A 13,174-nucleotide genomic window follows, 5' to 3' on the forward strand; every position below is an offset into this window, starting at 1 on the left:
ACTGCTCAAGATGCTGCAGTGGTGGCTGCCGACCACAGCCCAGCCCGGGACCCCGGCATCCAGGGCCTGCCCCAGCCTGCTCCCTGCTCCTGCCCACCACAGAGCCTTCCCTTGCACTCGGGGCCTCCTCGCTGCCTCCCAAAATGTCATCTTCCTACAGTGAATGTCCCCTGCTCATTCCCACCTCTGAGCTCTGCAGAGAGGGAACGCCCCCCTCGTCCCTTCCACCTACGTCTACTTAGACTCTACACATCCGCACCACGGACCCCCTCCTTCTCCAGAAGCCAGTACTGCTTAAGGATTTCATGCACGTCTGCCAGCCCACCTCCAGCATCCAGTTCAGCCCTTTATCCAGGGGCCACCTCTTCTGATCCAAGGAAATGCATACACAGGATGGGGGTGTTCGTTGAGCATCTACTATGTGCCAAGTATCGGGCCGGGTGTTACCCAGTTTGGGCCTTATATCACATCATATTATTATTACTACTACCGTAACACAGCAACCCTACGGACAGGTATGAATACTTTTGTATTAGTTAATTCTGGATCAGCTCCTGGGGGAGCTGCTAAGATGCGGATTCTCAGATCCACGCCCACGGGTTCTCAGTGTTGAGTCTGAGTGTGGGTCAGGAATCCACATTTTTAAACACCTCCCTGGCAGCACCGTGCAGGGTTAGAAAGAGCTCTGTGGGCAGCGTGCAGCACAAGCTTGACTCAACAGACGCCCGGTCCACAGAGCTGGCTGTGGCGGTCACTGCCACGGTCCCACCGGACCCCTTGGATGCCTTTCACCAGCTCTATGCACCCATAGCCCAGCCTTGGAGGGGTTTGCTCCTGAGGGCCAGCACCTGTGACCCTCAGAGGCTTGTCCTGACACACTGGAGCCTCACTGCCTGCCCTAGTGGCCCTACAGAGAGCCACAAATGCCTGGGTGTGCTGGCTTGGGGGTACAGAAGCCCAGCCCTGTGGTTTTATAGTGGACCCCGAGGTCTGCTTTATGCTCCAGAGCTGCTGGACGGATCTGGCTGAGGCTGGGACGGCCCCTGCAATGGACCCTTGCCTTGCTGGGTTTCTCTCCGGTCCCTGTCCTGCTCCCCACTCCCTTGTCGCTTCCTCCTTGGGGGCAGGTGCTTTAGCGCCCCCTGCACATGGATCCTCCTTTCCAAGTGTGCCCCTAGGAGACCCCCAGCTAAGCTGTTACTATCATTTTCTTAGAAGCAGTTCCCAAACCCTGGTTTGCAGAGAGCCTTGTTATAAATGCAGATTGTCTGTCCCTTTATCTCACTTCTTCCTCCAGCATCTACGGCATGGGTATTATCGTTCCCATTTTACCAAAGAGGTAGTTGAGAGATTATGATTAGCTCAAATTCTGGGCTCTGCAATTACGTCATCATTCATTCATTCATTCACTCGCTCGAAGCACCTAGCATGGGCCAAACACTAGACTAGTGCCTTCTACTAAGGTAGAACTCAGAATAGGAAAGGGCCTGACTCTGAGAGCTTGACATGTCATAACGTACAAAGGGTCAGGGAGCCGCTGATGCTTTGCTTTGTGGGCCTAGAAGGACACGCTAGGTCATCAGTATCATCGTGGAGCGCACACAGTGGGGCGGCTGTAGAAAAGATCATGGACCTTGGAGCTCTATCTACTTTGAATCCCCAAGCTGCCATTTACCAGGTACGCGACGTTTAGCAACTTCTCTCAGTCTCGGCTTCCTCATCTGTAAAATGGGACTAACAAGAGCACTTACCGGGTGGAATTATTTGCAAGATTTAAGAAGATAATGGATATAGAGCTCTAGCACCATGCTGGGTACCTGGAGAGCCCTCAACAGGCAGCAGCTTATTATCAGCGTCACCTGTTCTGCCCACGGGGTCCAGGAGGGTCCTGGTAGATGGGGGTGGTGGTGTTCTGGGTTGAGTGTGGCTTTCACCAGAGGCAACATGAATGGTCTCTTCGAAGCAGGGGGAGGTGAGCCTGGGGCCCTGGACCCCAAGACATCTTGCCCAGCTCTGCTTAAGTCCCTGTAGCTTAAGCCATTGGTTTTTGGCACCAGAATGTATTTTTCAATTCGTGTTGACCTGCGACCAGTCCTGAATAAATAGAGCAGCTCTGAGGGTGGTTACCAGACACCCTCTCCACCCAGCAGCTGCTTCACAATCACAAGCCCTCTCCCACGGAGGGAGGGTATCAGCCCTTCCTACTGTTCCTACAGGAAGTTCCTTCTATAACTCCTCTAACGGGGCGGGTCAGGTCCTCACAGGACTCCAAGCTGTCCTGGAAGCTGGAATACAGGAAGCTGCTATGACGGGCAGTGAGCCCAGGGGACAGGTGGTGGTGAGGGAGGGGACTTTACCTGCAGGTCCAAGCAAGCAGCAGAGCCAGCACCCCCCTTCACAGTTACCAGGGTGAAGCCAGGGGACTGTCCCCTCTCTCTGCATCCTGTGGGTGGCACACTTCCCTCTGGGAGCTTCCCTGTGACACCCCCGTCCCCACCCAAGGTTGCATGGACATCTATTGCCATCAGATGCCCTCCTGGGGGCCTGGGCTACTCACCTACTGACACAGTAGAATGCGATCAGTCTGAAGATGTCCTCAAACACGAGAACCGAGCCTTCCAGGTACAATACTGAGGAGAGATGACAGAGGCCTTGTATGAGTGTCCCTGTCAAAGGGGAGGAAGGTCCCTGGGGAGGACGCGTCTGCTCTGTGCTCACTGTAGGTCACAGCACCTGCTGCAGCACCCGGCCTGCTGCGGCCGCATGTACATCAGCTGCCCATTGGACCACAGGGAGGTGAGAAATGAACTTCTGTGGTGTCAAGCCACTGAGATTTCAGGGGCCTTTCCATTATAGCAGATGGTGTTACCTTAACTAATACACACTCCCCATTTTGAGCAAAATAACGCAAAAGACTCTAGATTATAAAAGCAGAATTTAAAAACGTCTTGAGGGAATTCCCTGGCGGTCTGGTGGTTAGGACTCGGCGCTTTCACTGCTGAGGGTGCAGGTTCAATCCCTGGTCTGGGAACTAAGATCCCGCAAGTTGCACAGCGTGGTCAAAAAAAAAAAAAAAAAAAAAAAAAGAAAAAAGAAAAAAAGAAAAGTCTTGAATTAAACTTTCAAAGTCAGCTCCACTTGACAATTCTGAGGGCTGTGAGGGGCCAGCAGGAGGACAGTTTCCCTGATCTGCTGTGGCCTCCAGGAAGTTCATTGGTCCAGTGGTGCTGGGCTGGGGCCACTGGCCTTTTGCCCAAGAACCCCAGGGCCTGTTAGAACCTCACTTGATTTGGCTGCACATGTAATCCAAGAGTGAGGGTGACCCCAATATTTTTCAGCTTTGACAAGGAAGAGGGATCAAAGCATTTGCCCAAGAGCCCATCCCAGGGTGGATATGGCTGCTTGGAGGGACAGGGCGCCGGGGTATGGCAGTCAGTGCCCGAAGCTGGGGTGGACTGCCCAGAGGAAAGTGTGGCACCACACCGTGCACTGCTGCAGAGCCCCAGGGCGAGGGGTCTGGGCCCAGACCACCTGGGCGAGCTGCTCATCAGGGGTCTCAGAAGCCGTCCATCCGCTCACCTCCTGATTCTCATCCCAGGGCTCCATATGCCCAACAGCTGATGCTCCCTGCACGTGGGACCCCACAGTGTACTTTCTTGGGCCTCAGAGGGGCCAGGAAATATGTGTGCATCACACTTCAGTTCCAATTTCCTGAGATTCTTCTAGTGTCCACGGGGCAGAGGGGGAAGGCAGGACCCGGGTTCCAGGTCTGGCTCCAACCCTGGGATCAGCAGTGTGACTCTGGGTACACTCCTTCCCCTCTCAGCACCTCAGATCCTCCACCTGCAAAGGCAAAGAGCCCTTCCAACCCTAAACGCTCGCGCATCTAGGTGACAGCAACCTGCTGTCCTATTTTCAAAGCCTAGGACAGCTTTCCACTGCGTTGGTGATCTGCGAGGTGGTCACAGGGGACACGTGAACCAACACGTTTTGTTCTCATCGCTTTATTTTAATACATTCCTTCCTTCTAATACTATTGCACTGTTCTACACAGTTAACATGATTTTTTATTTTTTATTTTATTTTTATTTTATTTTTTTTGCGGTAGCGGGCCTCTCACTGTTGTGGCCTCTCCCGTTGCGGAGCACAGGCTCCGGACGCGCAGGCTCAGCGGCCATGGCTCATGGGCCCAGCCGCTCCGCGGCATGTGGGATCTTCCGGGACCGGGGCACGAACCCGTGTCCCCTGCATCGGCAGGCAGACTCTCAACCACTGCGCCACCAGGGAAGCCCAACGTGATTTTTTAAAAGATTACATTCATCATTTATTTATGGCAAAGAGACCATGGTATCCCATTTGGATAGACATAAAAATTTAAAAGGGAGTTTAAAGAAAAATATTAGATAGATTACAGTACACGGAGGTACCGGGAAGATGCCCATAAAGGGTAAGTCTGAGAAACATCAGCGCACGGAATTACCAGCCTCTATGAGTTAATGGCCATGAGGCAGCCCATGGCGCCACCTAGTGGCACATTAGTGCATCGCCCACTCTCTCCACAGGAAGCAGCACAAACTGGCCAAAAGATCTCCGGTAGTTGGGAGAGGTCAAGAGAACGCTCCAACTGCAAAATGGGAATGTAAAGACCTTTCTCAAGAATCCTTCAGGGCCTCCCTGGTGGCGCAGTGGTTGAGAGTCCGCCTGCCGATGCAGGGGATACGGGTTCGTGCCCCGGTCTGGGAGGATCCCACATGCCGCGGAGCGGCTGGGCCCGTGAGCCATGGCCGCTGGGCCTGCGCATCCGGAGCCTGTGCTCCGCAACGGGAGAGGCCACAACAGTGAGAGGCCCGCATACCGCAAAAAAAAAAAAAAAAAAAAAAAAAAAAGAATCCTTCAAGGGGGATTAGTGATGATGCACGCAAAAAGCCTAGCCTCCTATGCTGGGCCTGCTCAACAATTAGCAGGTTTTCTTCATCATTGAGACATGGTCTGACCTCTACAGACACATAAACCCTTAAGATAGTCAGTCCCTCCCTCTCCTGTGCCCCTGGCACTTTCTATAAAGCCTGCAGCTCCTTTAGACTTCGTTTACCCCACTCTGGTCTGCTCCTCGGGTGCAGGGACCAGGGCTCATTCACTTTTGTAGCTGGGGCCAAGCAAACTTCTAGTGACTCAATCACATTTTTACAGTGAAAACGGTAGATTTGTCAAAGCACAAGCAATGGTCAAGGCTCATGTTTGTTTCTTTGTAACCAGGTCTCTTCTGCCCCAGCCCCCTGCTTGTACCTTCCTGTCCTGCTCGTGGGAGTAGCATCCCTGCACACCAAGGACACACCCGGGGGAGCTCCTGTATGCCAGGGCCAGGGCTTTGCCCACATTTGAGTCTCCCTCAGTGCCCAGCACAGTGTGTGGCATGCGGTTTGGGAGATAATAAACGTCTGCTCAAAGTCTGTCTGGGAGGGAGACCCCAGAGGAGTTAGAGTCTCAGACCTCCCACTGCGTAGATCAGGGTCCTCCCTGCAGGGACCCAACGGGACATCTGGGACTTGAGGGAGTCCCGACAGGCAGCCTCACGCTGCTCTGGAGCAGAGATGAATGCAAACCGGTAAGAGTGAGACAATCCTTTGTTCCGGTGGGTGGTGGTAGAGCTCAGCTTCCAGGACCGCCCTGTGTCCTGCACCGGTCTGGTGGTTGCATGCAGGCGCCCAGGTCAAACAGCCTGAGTGTGAACGTGTCTCCAGCACATTACTGCTTATCCTCTCTGTGCCTCGGTTTCTTCAGCTGTATAACAAGGATCGTAAAGTACCCAAATGTTGTGGGTTGAATTGTGTCTCCCCAAAAGATACGTTTCAATCCTAACCCCAGGTACCTATAAATGTGACCTTATTTGGAAAGAGGGTCTTGTCGGGTGGAATCAAGTTAACACAAGGTCAGAATGCATGGGGTGGGCCCTAAATCCAATGATTGGTGTCCTTATAAGAAGACAAGTAGGACTTCCCTAGTGGCACAGTGGTTAAGAATCCACCTGCCAATGCAGGGGACATGGGTTCGAGCCCTGGTCTGGGAAGATCCCACATGCCGCGGAGCAACTAAGCTCGTGTGCAACAACTACTGAAGCCCGCTAGTCACAGCTACTGAAGCCTAGAGCCCATGCTCCCCAACAAGAGAAGCCACCACAAAGAGAAGCCTGTGCACTGCAATGAAGAGTAGCCCCTGCTCGCCGCAACTAGAGAAAGCCTGTGCGCAGCAACAAAGACCCAACACAGGCAAAAATAAATAATAAATTAATTAATTAAAAAAAAAAAGAAGACAGGTAAAGACCTGGGACACAGACACAGAGAGGAAAAGACCATGTGAATGGAGGCAGACATTGGAATACAGCTACAAGCCAAGGATTGCTGGCTGTCACCAGAAGCCAGGAGAGTGACTTGAACAGATTCTCCCTGGTCTCCAGAAGGAGCCAACCCTGCCAACCTCGACTTGGGATTGCTGGCCTCTGGGCCTTTGCTCATGCTGTCTCCTCGTGCTCGGAGGATCCAGTTTCCCCCTTCCCTGCCTTGAGGGATCAGCTCCAGGTCCACTTTCTGCCTCAAAGCCTTGCTGGTACTCTGACCTCTCCCACAGGAAAGCCACACGCAGGAGGTACTGTCCAAATCACACATTTTTGGCTCAGGAAGCAGGGTATAATGTGCTCACATTGTGACGTGAGCTGAGGCTTCTCAGACGGTGAGACTGAGAACAGGAATGGGTCTCACTTTGCCCATCACCTACACTGTGCCCAGTCCTGAGCCCAGCACGCAGGGAAGGCTCTGAGGAGGACAGCTGGGCTGACCAGGCCTCCTGGTGTCAGAATCAAGAGTGAACCAAATCTCCAGAGATAGAAAGTACATCCGTGGTTGCTTAGGGCTGGAGGGGAAAGGGGACAGGGGACAGGGGATGGAGTTTCTTTTTTTTTTATTGTGCTAAACTATGAAAAACATGAAGTTTAGCATTTAAACCATTTTTAAGTGTACAGTTCAGTGGCATTAAGTACATTCACACTGTGCAACACGGGGCTCCTTTTCTGAGGTGTTGAAAATGTTCTCAGATTGACCTTGATGAGGGCTAGACAACTGAATATACCAAAAGCCACTGAATCGTACACTTTAAATGGGTGAATTGTATGATACTGATTACATGGAATAAATACATGTCAATAAAGCCATTATTAAAGAAAAGAAAATGCATACATACAGAGTGGGCTGAATTTCACTTCCTGTACTACGTTTTTCTGGGATTTTTATAATGAGCATATATGAGCATTTATAATGAGCATATACGTAAATTCTCTAAATTTTTCTTGAATTTCCTAAATCTCTCTGTAAATTGTTCTCAGAAGCCAATGGGTTCCCAGAGTCCTCTCACTCATGCTGCTTCGGTGCCCCTCCCAGCACTGTGGGCACAGCCGACAAGCTCCCTGCGTCAGCCACTGCCGGCTGGGTCCTCCTGACAAAGACGCCGGCTGCCTCTGCTCACCTTTGAATCCTTGGGCAGCAACTCCTCCACTGTATACAGCTTCCAGCCTCCTCAGCAGAAACTGCGGTGGGAATACGCCAGACCCTGTCTAAACCATCCCGCTTTCAAAGAGTGAGGAGAGAGAATGAGCACAGCCAGACCCACCTGCTATGTCCCAAGGTGACAACAGGTGACAACATTGGAGCTCTGCCCCTGCCTAGAGAAAAGGAAACTTTTCACCTCATGACTCACCATCAAGGCTGAATCAGGACAAGGTGGAGACTCCGGGTCTACACACGCCGGCCTGGCTTCTAGCATTTACAATCTCAACGTCAGTTATCCATGAAGAACCGAAAGCTGTTAGAAGATTTTTTGTTTTAAGAAATTCCATTTTGGGCTTCCCTGGTGGCGCAGTGGTTGAGAATCTGCCTGCCAATGCAGGGGACACGGGTTCAAGCCCTGGTCTGGGAAGATCCCACATGCCACGGAGCAACTACGCCCATGAGCCACAACTACTGAGCCTGCGCGTCTGGAGCCTGTGCTCCAGCAACAAGAGAGGCCGCGACAGTGAGAGGCCCAGGCACCGCGATGAAGAGTGGCCCCCGTTCGCCGCAACCAGAGAAAGTCCTCGCACAGAAACGAAGACCCAACACAGCCAAAAATAAATAAATAAATAAATTTATTAAACAAACAAAAAAAAGAAATTCCATTTTATCACTCAATAATACAAATGAACTGCCAAGGCAGGAACTGTGTATGTATCTTTTGTTCTCCATGGTACCCCCAGCACCAGACATGGCGCTTTTAGCAAATGGCTCCATCTCTGTGATTACATTATTGAATGTCATAAATGGAGTCATGCAGTACATATTCTTTGGGATGGGCTTTTCCCACTCTGCATAATTTCCTCGAGGGTCGTCCAAGGTATTGAGTGAATCAATATCCCGTTCCTTTTTAGTGCTGAGTAGTAACCTATGGTCTGGATGTACCATGGTTTCCTTGGTCATTCACCCACTGAAGGACATCTTGGAATTTCCGGTTTTTACTTATTATGCACAAAGCTGCTGTGGAACATTTATGTACATGCTTCTGCATGAAAATATGTTTTCCTTTCTCTGGGATATATGCCCAAGAGTGCAACTGCTGGGTCACATGGTAAGTCTACCCTCCATTCTCAAAGGAAGGGCCAAACTACTCTCCCGAGTGGCTGTACCATTTTACGTGCCACCAGCGATGAAGGAGGGATTCAATTTCTCCCCATCCTCGCCAGCTGGGTGTTGTCACTATTTTTTATTTTGGCCATTCCACTGGGTGTAAAGTGATAGCTCATTGTGGTTTTAATTTGCATTTCTCTAATTTGCATTTCAAAAAGATGTTGAATGCCCTTTCGTGTGTACATCCTCTTTGCTCAAGTGTCTATTCATGTCTTTTACTATTTTCTAATTGGACAGTTTCTTTTAATGTTGAATTTTTAAAAAACGTTTTATTAAGATATCATTCACACACCATACAATTCACCAATTTTAAGTGCATGATGGTCTTAGTATATTCACAGAGTTGTGCAACCATCATCACAATCAATTTTAGAACATTTTCATTAGCCCCCCAAAACAAACACTGTACCCATTAGCAGTCACTTTCCATCTCTCCCTCCTCCTAGCTTCTGGAAGCCACTAATCTACTTTCTGTCTCTATGGGTTTGCCTGTTCTGGACTTTTCATATACATGGAATCATACAGTATGTGGCCCCGTGGGTCTGGCTTCTTTCATTTAGCATCATGCTGAATGTTCATCCATGTTCATCCATGTCCGTGTCGCAGCAGGGGTCAGCACTTCATTCCTCTTTATGGCTGAATAATATTCTGTTAGATGGCTACACCACATTTTGTTTATCCATTCATCACTGATGGAGATTTGGGTTGTTTCCACTCTTTGGCCACTACAAATAATACTGCATTGAACATCTGTGTACAAATTTTTACGTGGACATATGTTTTCATTTCTCTTGGGTATATTCCTAGAAGTGGAATTGCTGGGTCCTACAGTAACTCTACATGTTTTTTTTTTTTTTTTCTTTTTGCGGTATGCAGGCCTCTCACTGTTGTGGCCTCTCCCGTTGCGAAGCACAGGCTCTGGACGCGCAGGCTCAGCGGCCATGGCTCATGGGCCCACTCCGCGGCATGTGGGATCTTCCAGGACCGGGGCACGAACCCGTGTCCCCTGCATCAGCAGGCGGACTCTCAACCACTGCGCCACCAGGGAAGCCTTACATGTTTAAGAAACTGTGGGACTGTTTTTCAAAGCAACTGCACCATTTTACATTCCCACTAGCAATGGATGAGGTTCCACTTTCTCCACATCTTTGCCAGTACTTTGTCTTATTGATTCGAGTCATCCTAGTGGGTATGAAATGGTATCTCCTTGTGGTTTTGACTTCCATTTCCCTAAGGATTAGTGATGTCAAGTATATCTTCATGTGCTTATTGGCTATTTGTATATATACTTTGGAAAAATGTCTATTCAGATCCTTTGCTCATTTTTATTTGGGTTGCTCATTTTTAATTTTGAGTTTTGAGAGTTCTTTATGTTATAGTTACAAAGCCTTTGTCAGATGTGTGATTTGCAAATATTCTCTCCCAGCTATAGCTTGTTTTTTCATCCGTGAACAGGGTCTTTCAAATTTTATGTTAACAATGAAAAAAATGGGACTTCCCTGGTGGCACAGTTGTTAAGACTCTGCACTCCCAATGCAGGGGGCCCAGGTTCGATCCCTGGTCTGGGAACTAGATCCCACATGCATGCTGCAACTAAGAGGTCACATGCCGCGACTAAGAAGCCAGTGAGCCACAACTAAGGAGCCCGCCTGCCACAACTAAGCAGCCTGCCTGCTGCAACTAAGACCCAATGCAACCAAATAAATAAATAAATAAAAAATTTAAAAAAAGAGAATAAAAAAATGAATACTGTCCAAGCTTGCGAAATAGTAAGCACTTGACTGGTGCTGCATAAATGATTCAGTAGGGATATTTCCAACCTGTTTTAATGAAAAGTCAGCTCTTCTTTGCATTTGGTAGTATCTATTGTTATAATTAATGTATGAGGGGTCTTTAACCAGTTATTATCCTTATTTAGACCAAAGTCCCCTGTGCAATCTTACTGACACTATTAAGTCCCTCTGCAGACATTTTCTTCATAGTTGGTCCAAAGGTAAAGTTTAGCCAAGCCTGGCTTAATTACCACACATTCCTAGTGACTGAGGTGAGTGAAATCGACAAGTGAGACGTTCTACATCATGTTCATTTTAAGCAGAGAATGGCTATTGGCATGTGCCTTCTTTAGGGTCTGATTTGTCTTTACTAACAAGTGAAGGATGAGCATCTGTTCACCTAAGCCTGACCCTGGGCTTTGATGAGGAAAAGACAGTCACACGAAAACGCAGAATGAAGGTATGCCTTGCCAACAGTTATTAAAATTGTGATGTGTACAGATTACTCAAGAAACGCAAACTGGGGCTTCCCTGGTGGCGCAGTGGTTGGGGGTCCGCCTGATGATGCAGGGGACACGGGTTCGTGCCCCGGTCCAGGAGGATCCCACATGCCGTGGAGCGGCTGGGCCCGTGAGCCATGGCCGCTGAGCCTGTGCGTCCGGAGCCTGTGCTCCGCAACGGGAGAGGCCACAGCAGTGAGAGGCCCGCGTACTGCCAAAAAAAAAAAAGAAAAAAAGAAACGCAAACTGTCTTCCTTGTTGGCAGACACCCTTGTTCACCTAAGAGATCTCTATTCAAACACAGTTCGGTTGACAGCAGGAATTATAAATAAATCTCCAGGTATGACCCTCATTTAAAGGGCTGGGTCAGAGTTACTCTTTAGCTAGGACATTATGTATTCAACCACTGACAAATATTTATGTGCTCATACTCTGTAGAAATAAGGGGAAATGGATTTAGAAATCGAGAGGAAGCCTCACGGTGAGCAGGGTGACAGGGAACTGGCCGATGGTTTTGGCCACAGGACCTAGCTGAAACTCCTTCCTGAGGGGCAGAGATTCCAAACAACCTGCTCATTCTCTTTTATGATTGAAAATTTGGTTGGGTGAGGGCGGGAGAGATGTTCATTGATTTTTATCTAAGAAAAAACCCTGTACTTAGCAAGGCCTCAGTATGTACGTTTATGCAATGGGCACATTCCCAGATGGATGAGAACTGCCCGGGAAGGACACAGGAAGGGCTGGTGTTGGCAGAAGAGATCGGGTCTCGGGCCTCTCAGAAAAGGCCGTCACACCTGGCCGGGGGAAGTCTGGGCCCAGGAAGTGGCCTCACTCCAGAGCCTTATGTGACACTGTCGAGCCAACCTTCTCTAAAACGGATCACCCAGAATGGGTTGGAAGACAGATCCTAATGGATTCTGATCCCACTTCCTAAAAGGGGCCCTAGGTCACCAAGCTGGGTCCCTGACAGCAAAGGCCAGGAGTGCAGAGCCTGAGGATAAAAAGCCAATGTGACCAGAGGCTGGGGAGTGGTTCACAGCTGGAGCAGGACGGGGGGGTCACCTGCTGGCCGGACAGGTGAGGCCAGGCCCATTCTTCCAGGTGTCCCTCCCATGCCCCCTCAGCTCCTTCCCCACTTGGAAGGTCACAGTTGCCTTCTGGCTCGTGGGACCCACCGCTGCCCGGCAACACCATGGATGCCATGGGAGCCACGACCTGGACAGTTTGTGGCTGAGGAGGAAAAAGGACTGTTTGCTGCTATCATCAGGCCCAATTTTCCGTGATAGATGAAAACTACTTGCCCTGTTTCCAGGGGTGGAAGTGGGAAGAGTGGCAATTTCTCTGGAGTCCAGGGGACCCCATGGTTCCAGGCCCAGCTCTGGTACCACTTACTTCAAGATGCTGCTGCAGTGCAGCTGGGTCACCTGTGAAATGGGAGAATGGCTCTAACCCCTCCAGAAGGAAGGGTGCTGCTGGACTAGGGCTTCTGGAAGCTCTGGCTCCAGCAGAAGGAGAGTTGCCAGGAGAAGTGAGAACAAACAGGCCAGCGCCAGGCAGCAGATCTCCTGTGCTCTCGGAGCTGACTTGCTGCCCAGCCATACAACGACCGGAGCTCGGAGTGGGGCAAACTCCTGTTCCCGTTCCAGGCAAAGCCCAAACCCGGACAGTACCGACTGGGCATGGGCTCCTGGTTCCATCCCCCACAAGCCTGGAGACCAAATCCTTCAAGTCTCTGAGACTTGACTTCTCTAACGGCCAAGTGAGGATACGAGTAACTGAGGCCCTCCCGGGCCCTGCCACTGGCTGTGCAGAGGCTGAGTGGTACCCCACAGGCAGGCCCTGAGTGAGGAATAGCAGCCCCTCCACCAAAGATGACACAGAGGTCTGGAAGATCTGGGGTGGGGAGTGGAGGGCAGGGGGTCGAGTTAGAGCTCAGGGACCTGGGAGAGGATGCTGATCTGCAAATGTGCTGAAAGCAGTTCCCTTTCTCTGTCCCTGGCTATTACTGATGGTCCAGGGTGGGCATCTTGGCCCCTGGTTCACTGGCTGGCCCTGTAGTCCCTTCCCTATTTACCAGCCTGTCCTCTGTAAATCCCGCACACGCCCACCAGCCCTGAAGCCTCTCAGGGTACATTATCCCTCCTCAGCCCTCAGTCTCCCCCATCAGCCATGGGCCCCTGGGGGCAGGACTTGC

At 50.4% G+C, this 13,174-nt stretch overlaps 1 protein-coding gene across 2 annotated transcripts in view; it reads right to left on the reverse strand.

The window, feature by feature from the left end:
* The window catches only part of RIN3 (Ras and Rab interactor 3), a 123,679-nt gene that overhangs the window by 35,309 nt on the left and 75,196 nt on the right, over nt 1-13,174 (reverse strand). For both annotated transcript variants that reach the window (XM_060097932.1, XM_060097931.1), the window contains exon 4: nt 2,558-2,630. In XM_060097932.1, coding sequence (XP_059953915.1) covers nt 2,558-2,630 — 73 coding nt within the window. The remainder of the gene's footprint in view (nt 1-2,557; nt 2,631-13,174) is intronic.

Source organism: Mesoplodon densirostris, chromosome 4, assembly GCF_025265405.1.
Source record: "Mesoplodon densirostris isolate mMesDen1 chromosome 4, mMesDen1 primary haplotype, whole genome shotgun sequence".
NCBI classification, from domain to species: domain Eukaryota; kingdom Metazoa; phylum Chordata; class Mammalia; order Artiodactyla; family Ziphiidae; genus Mesoplodon; species Mesoplodon densirostris.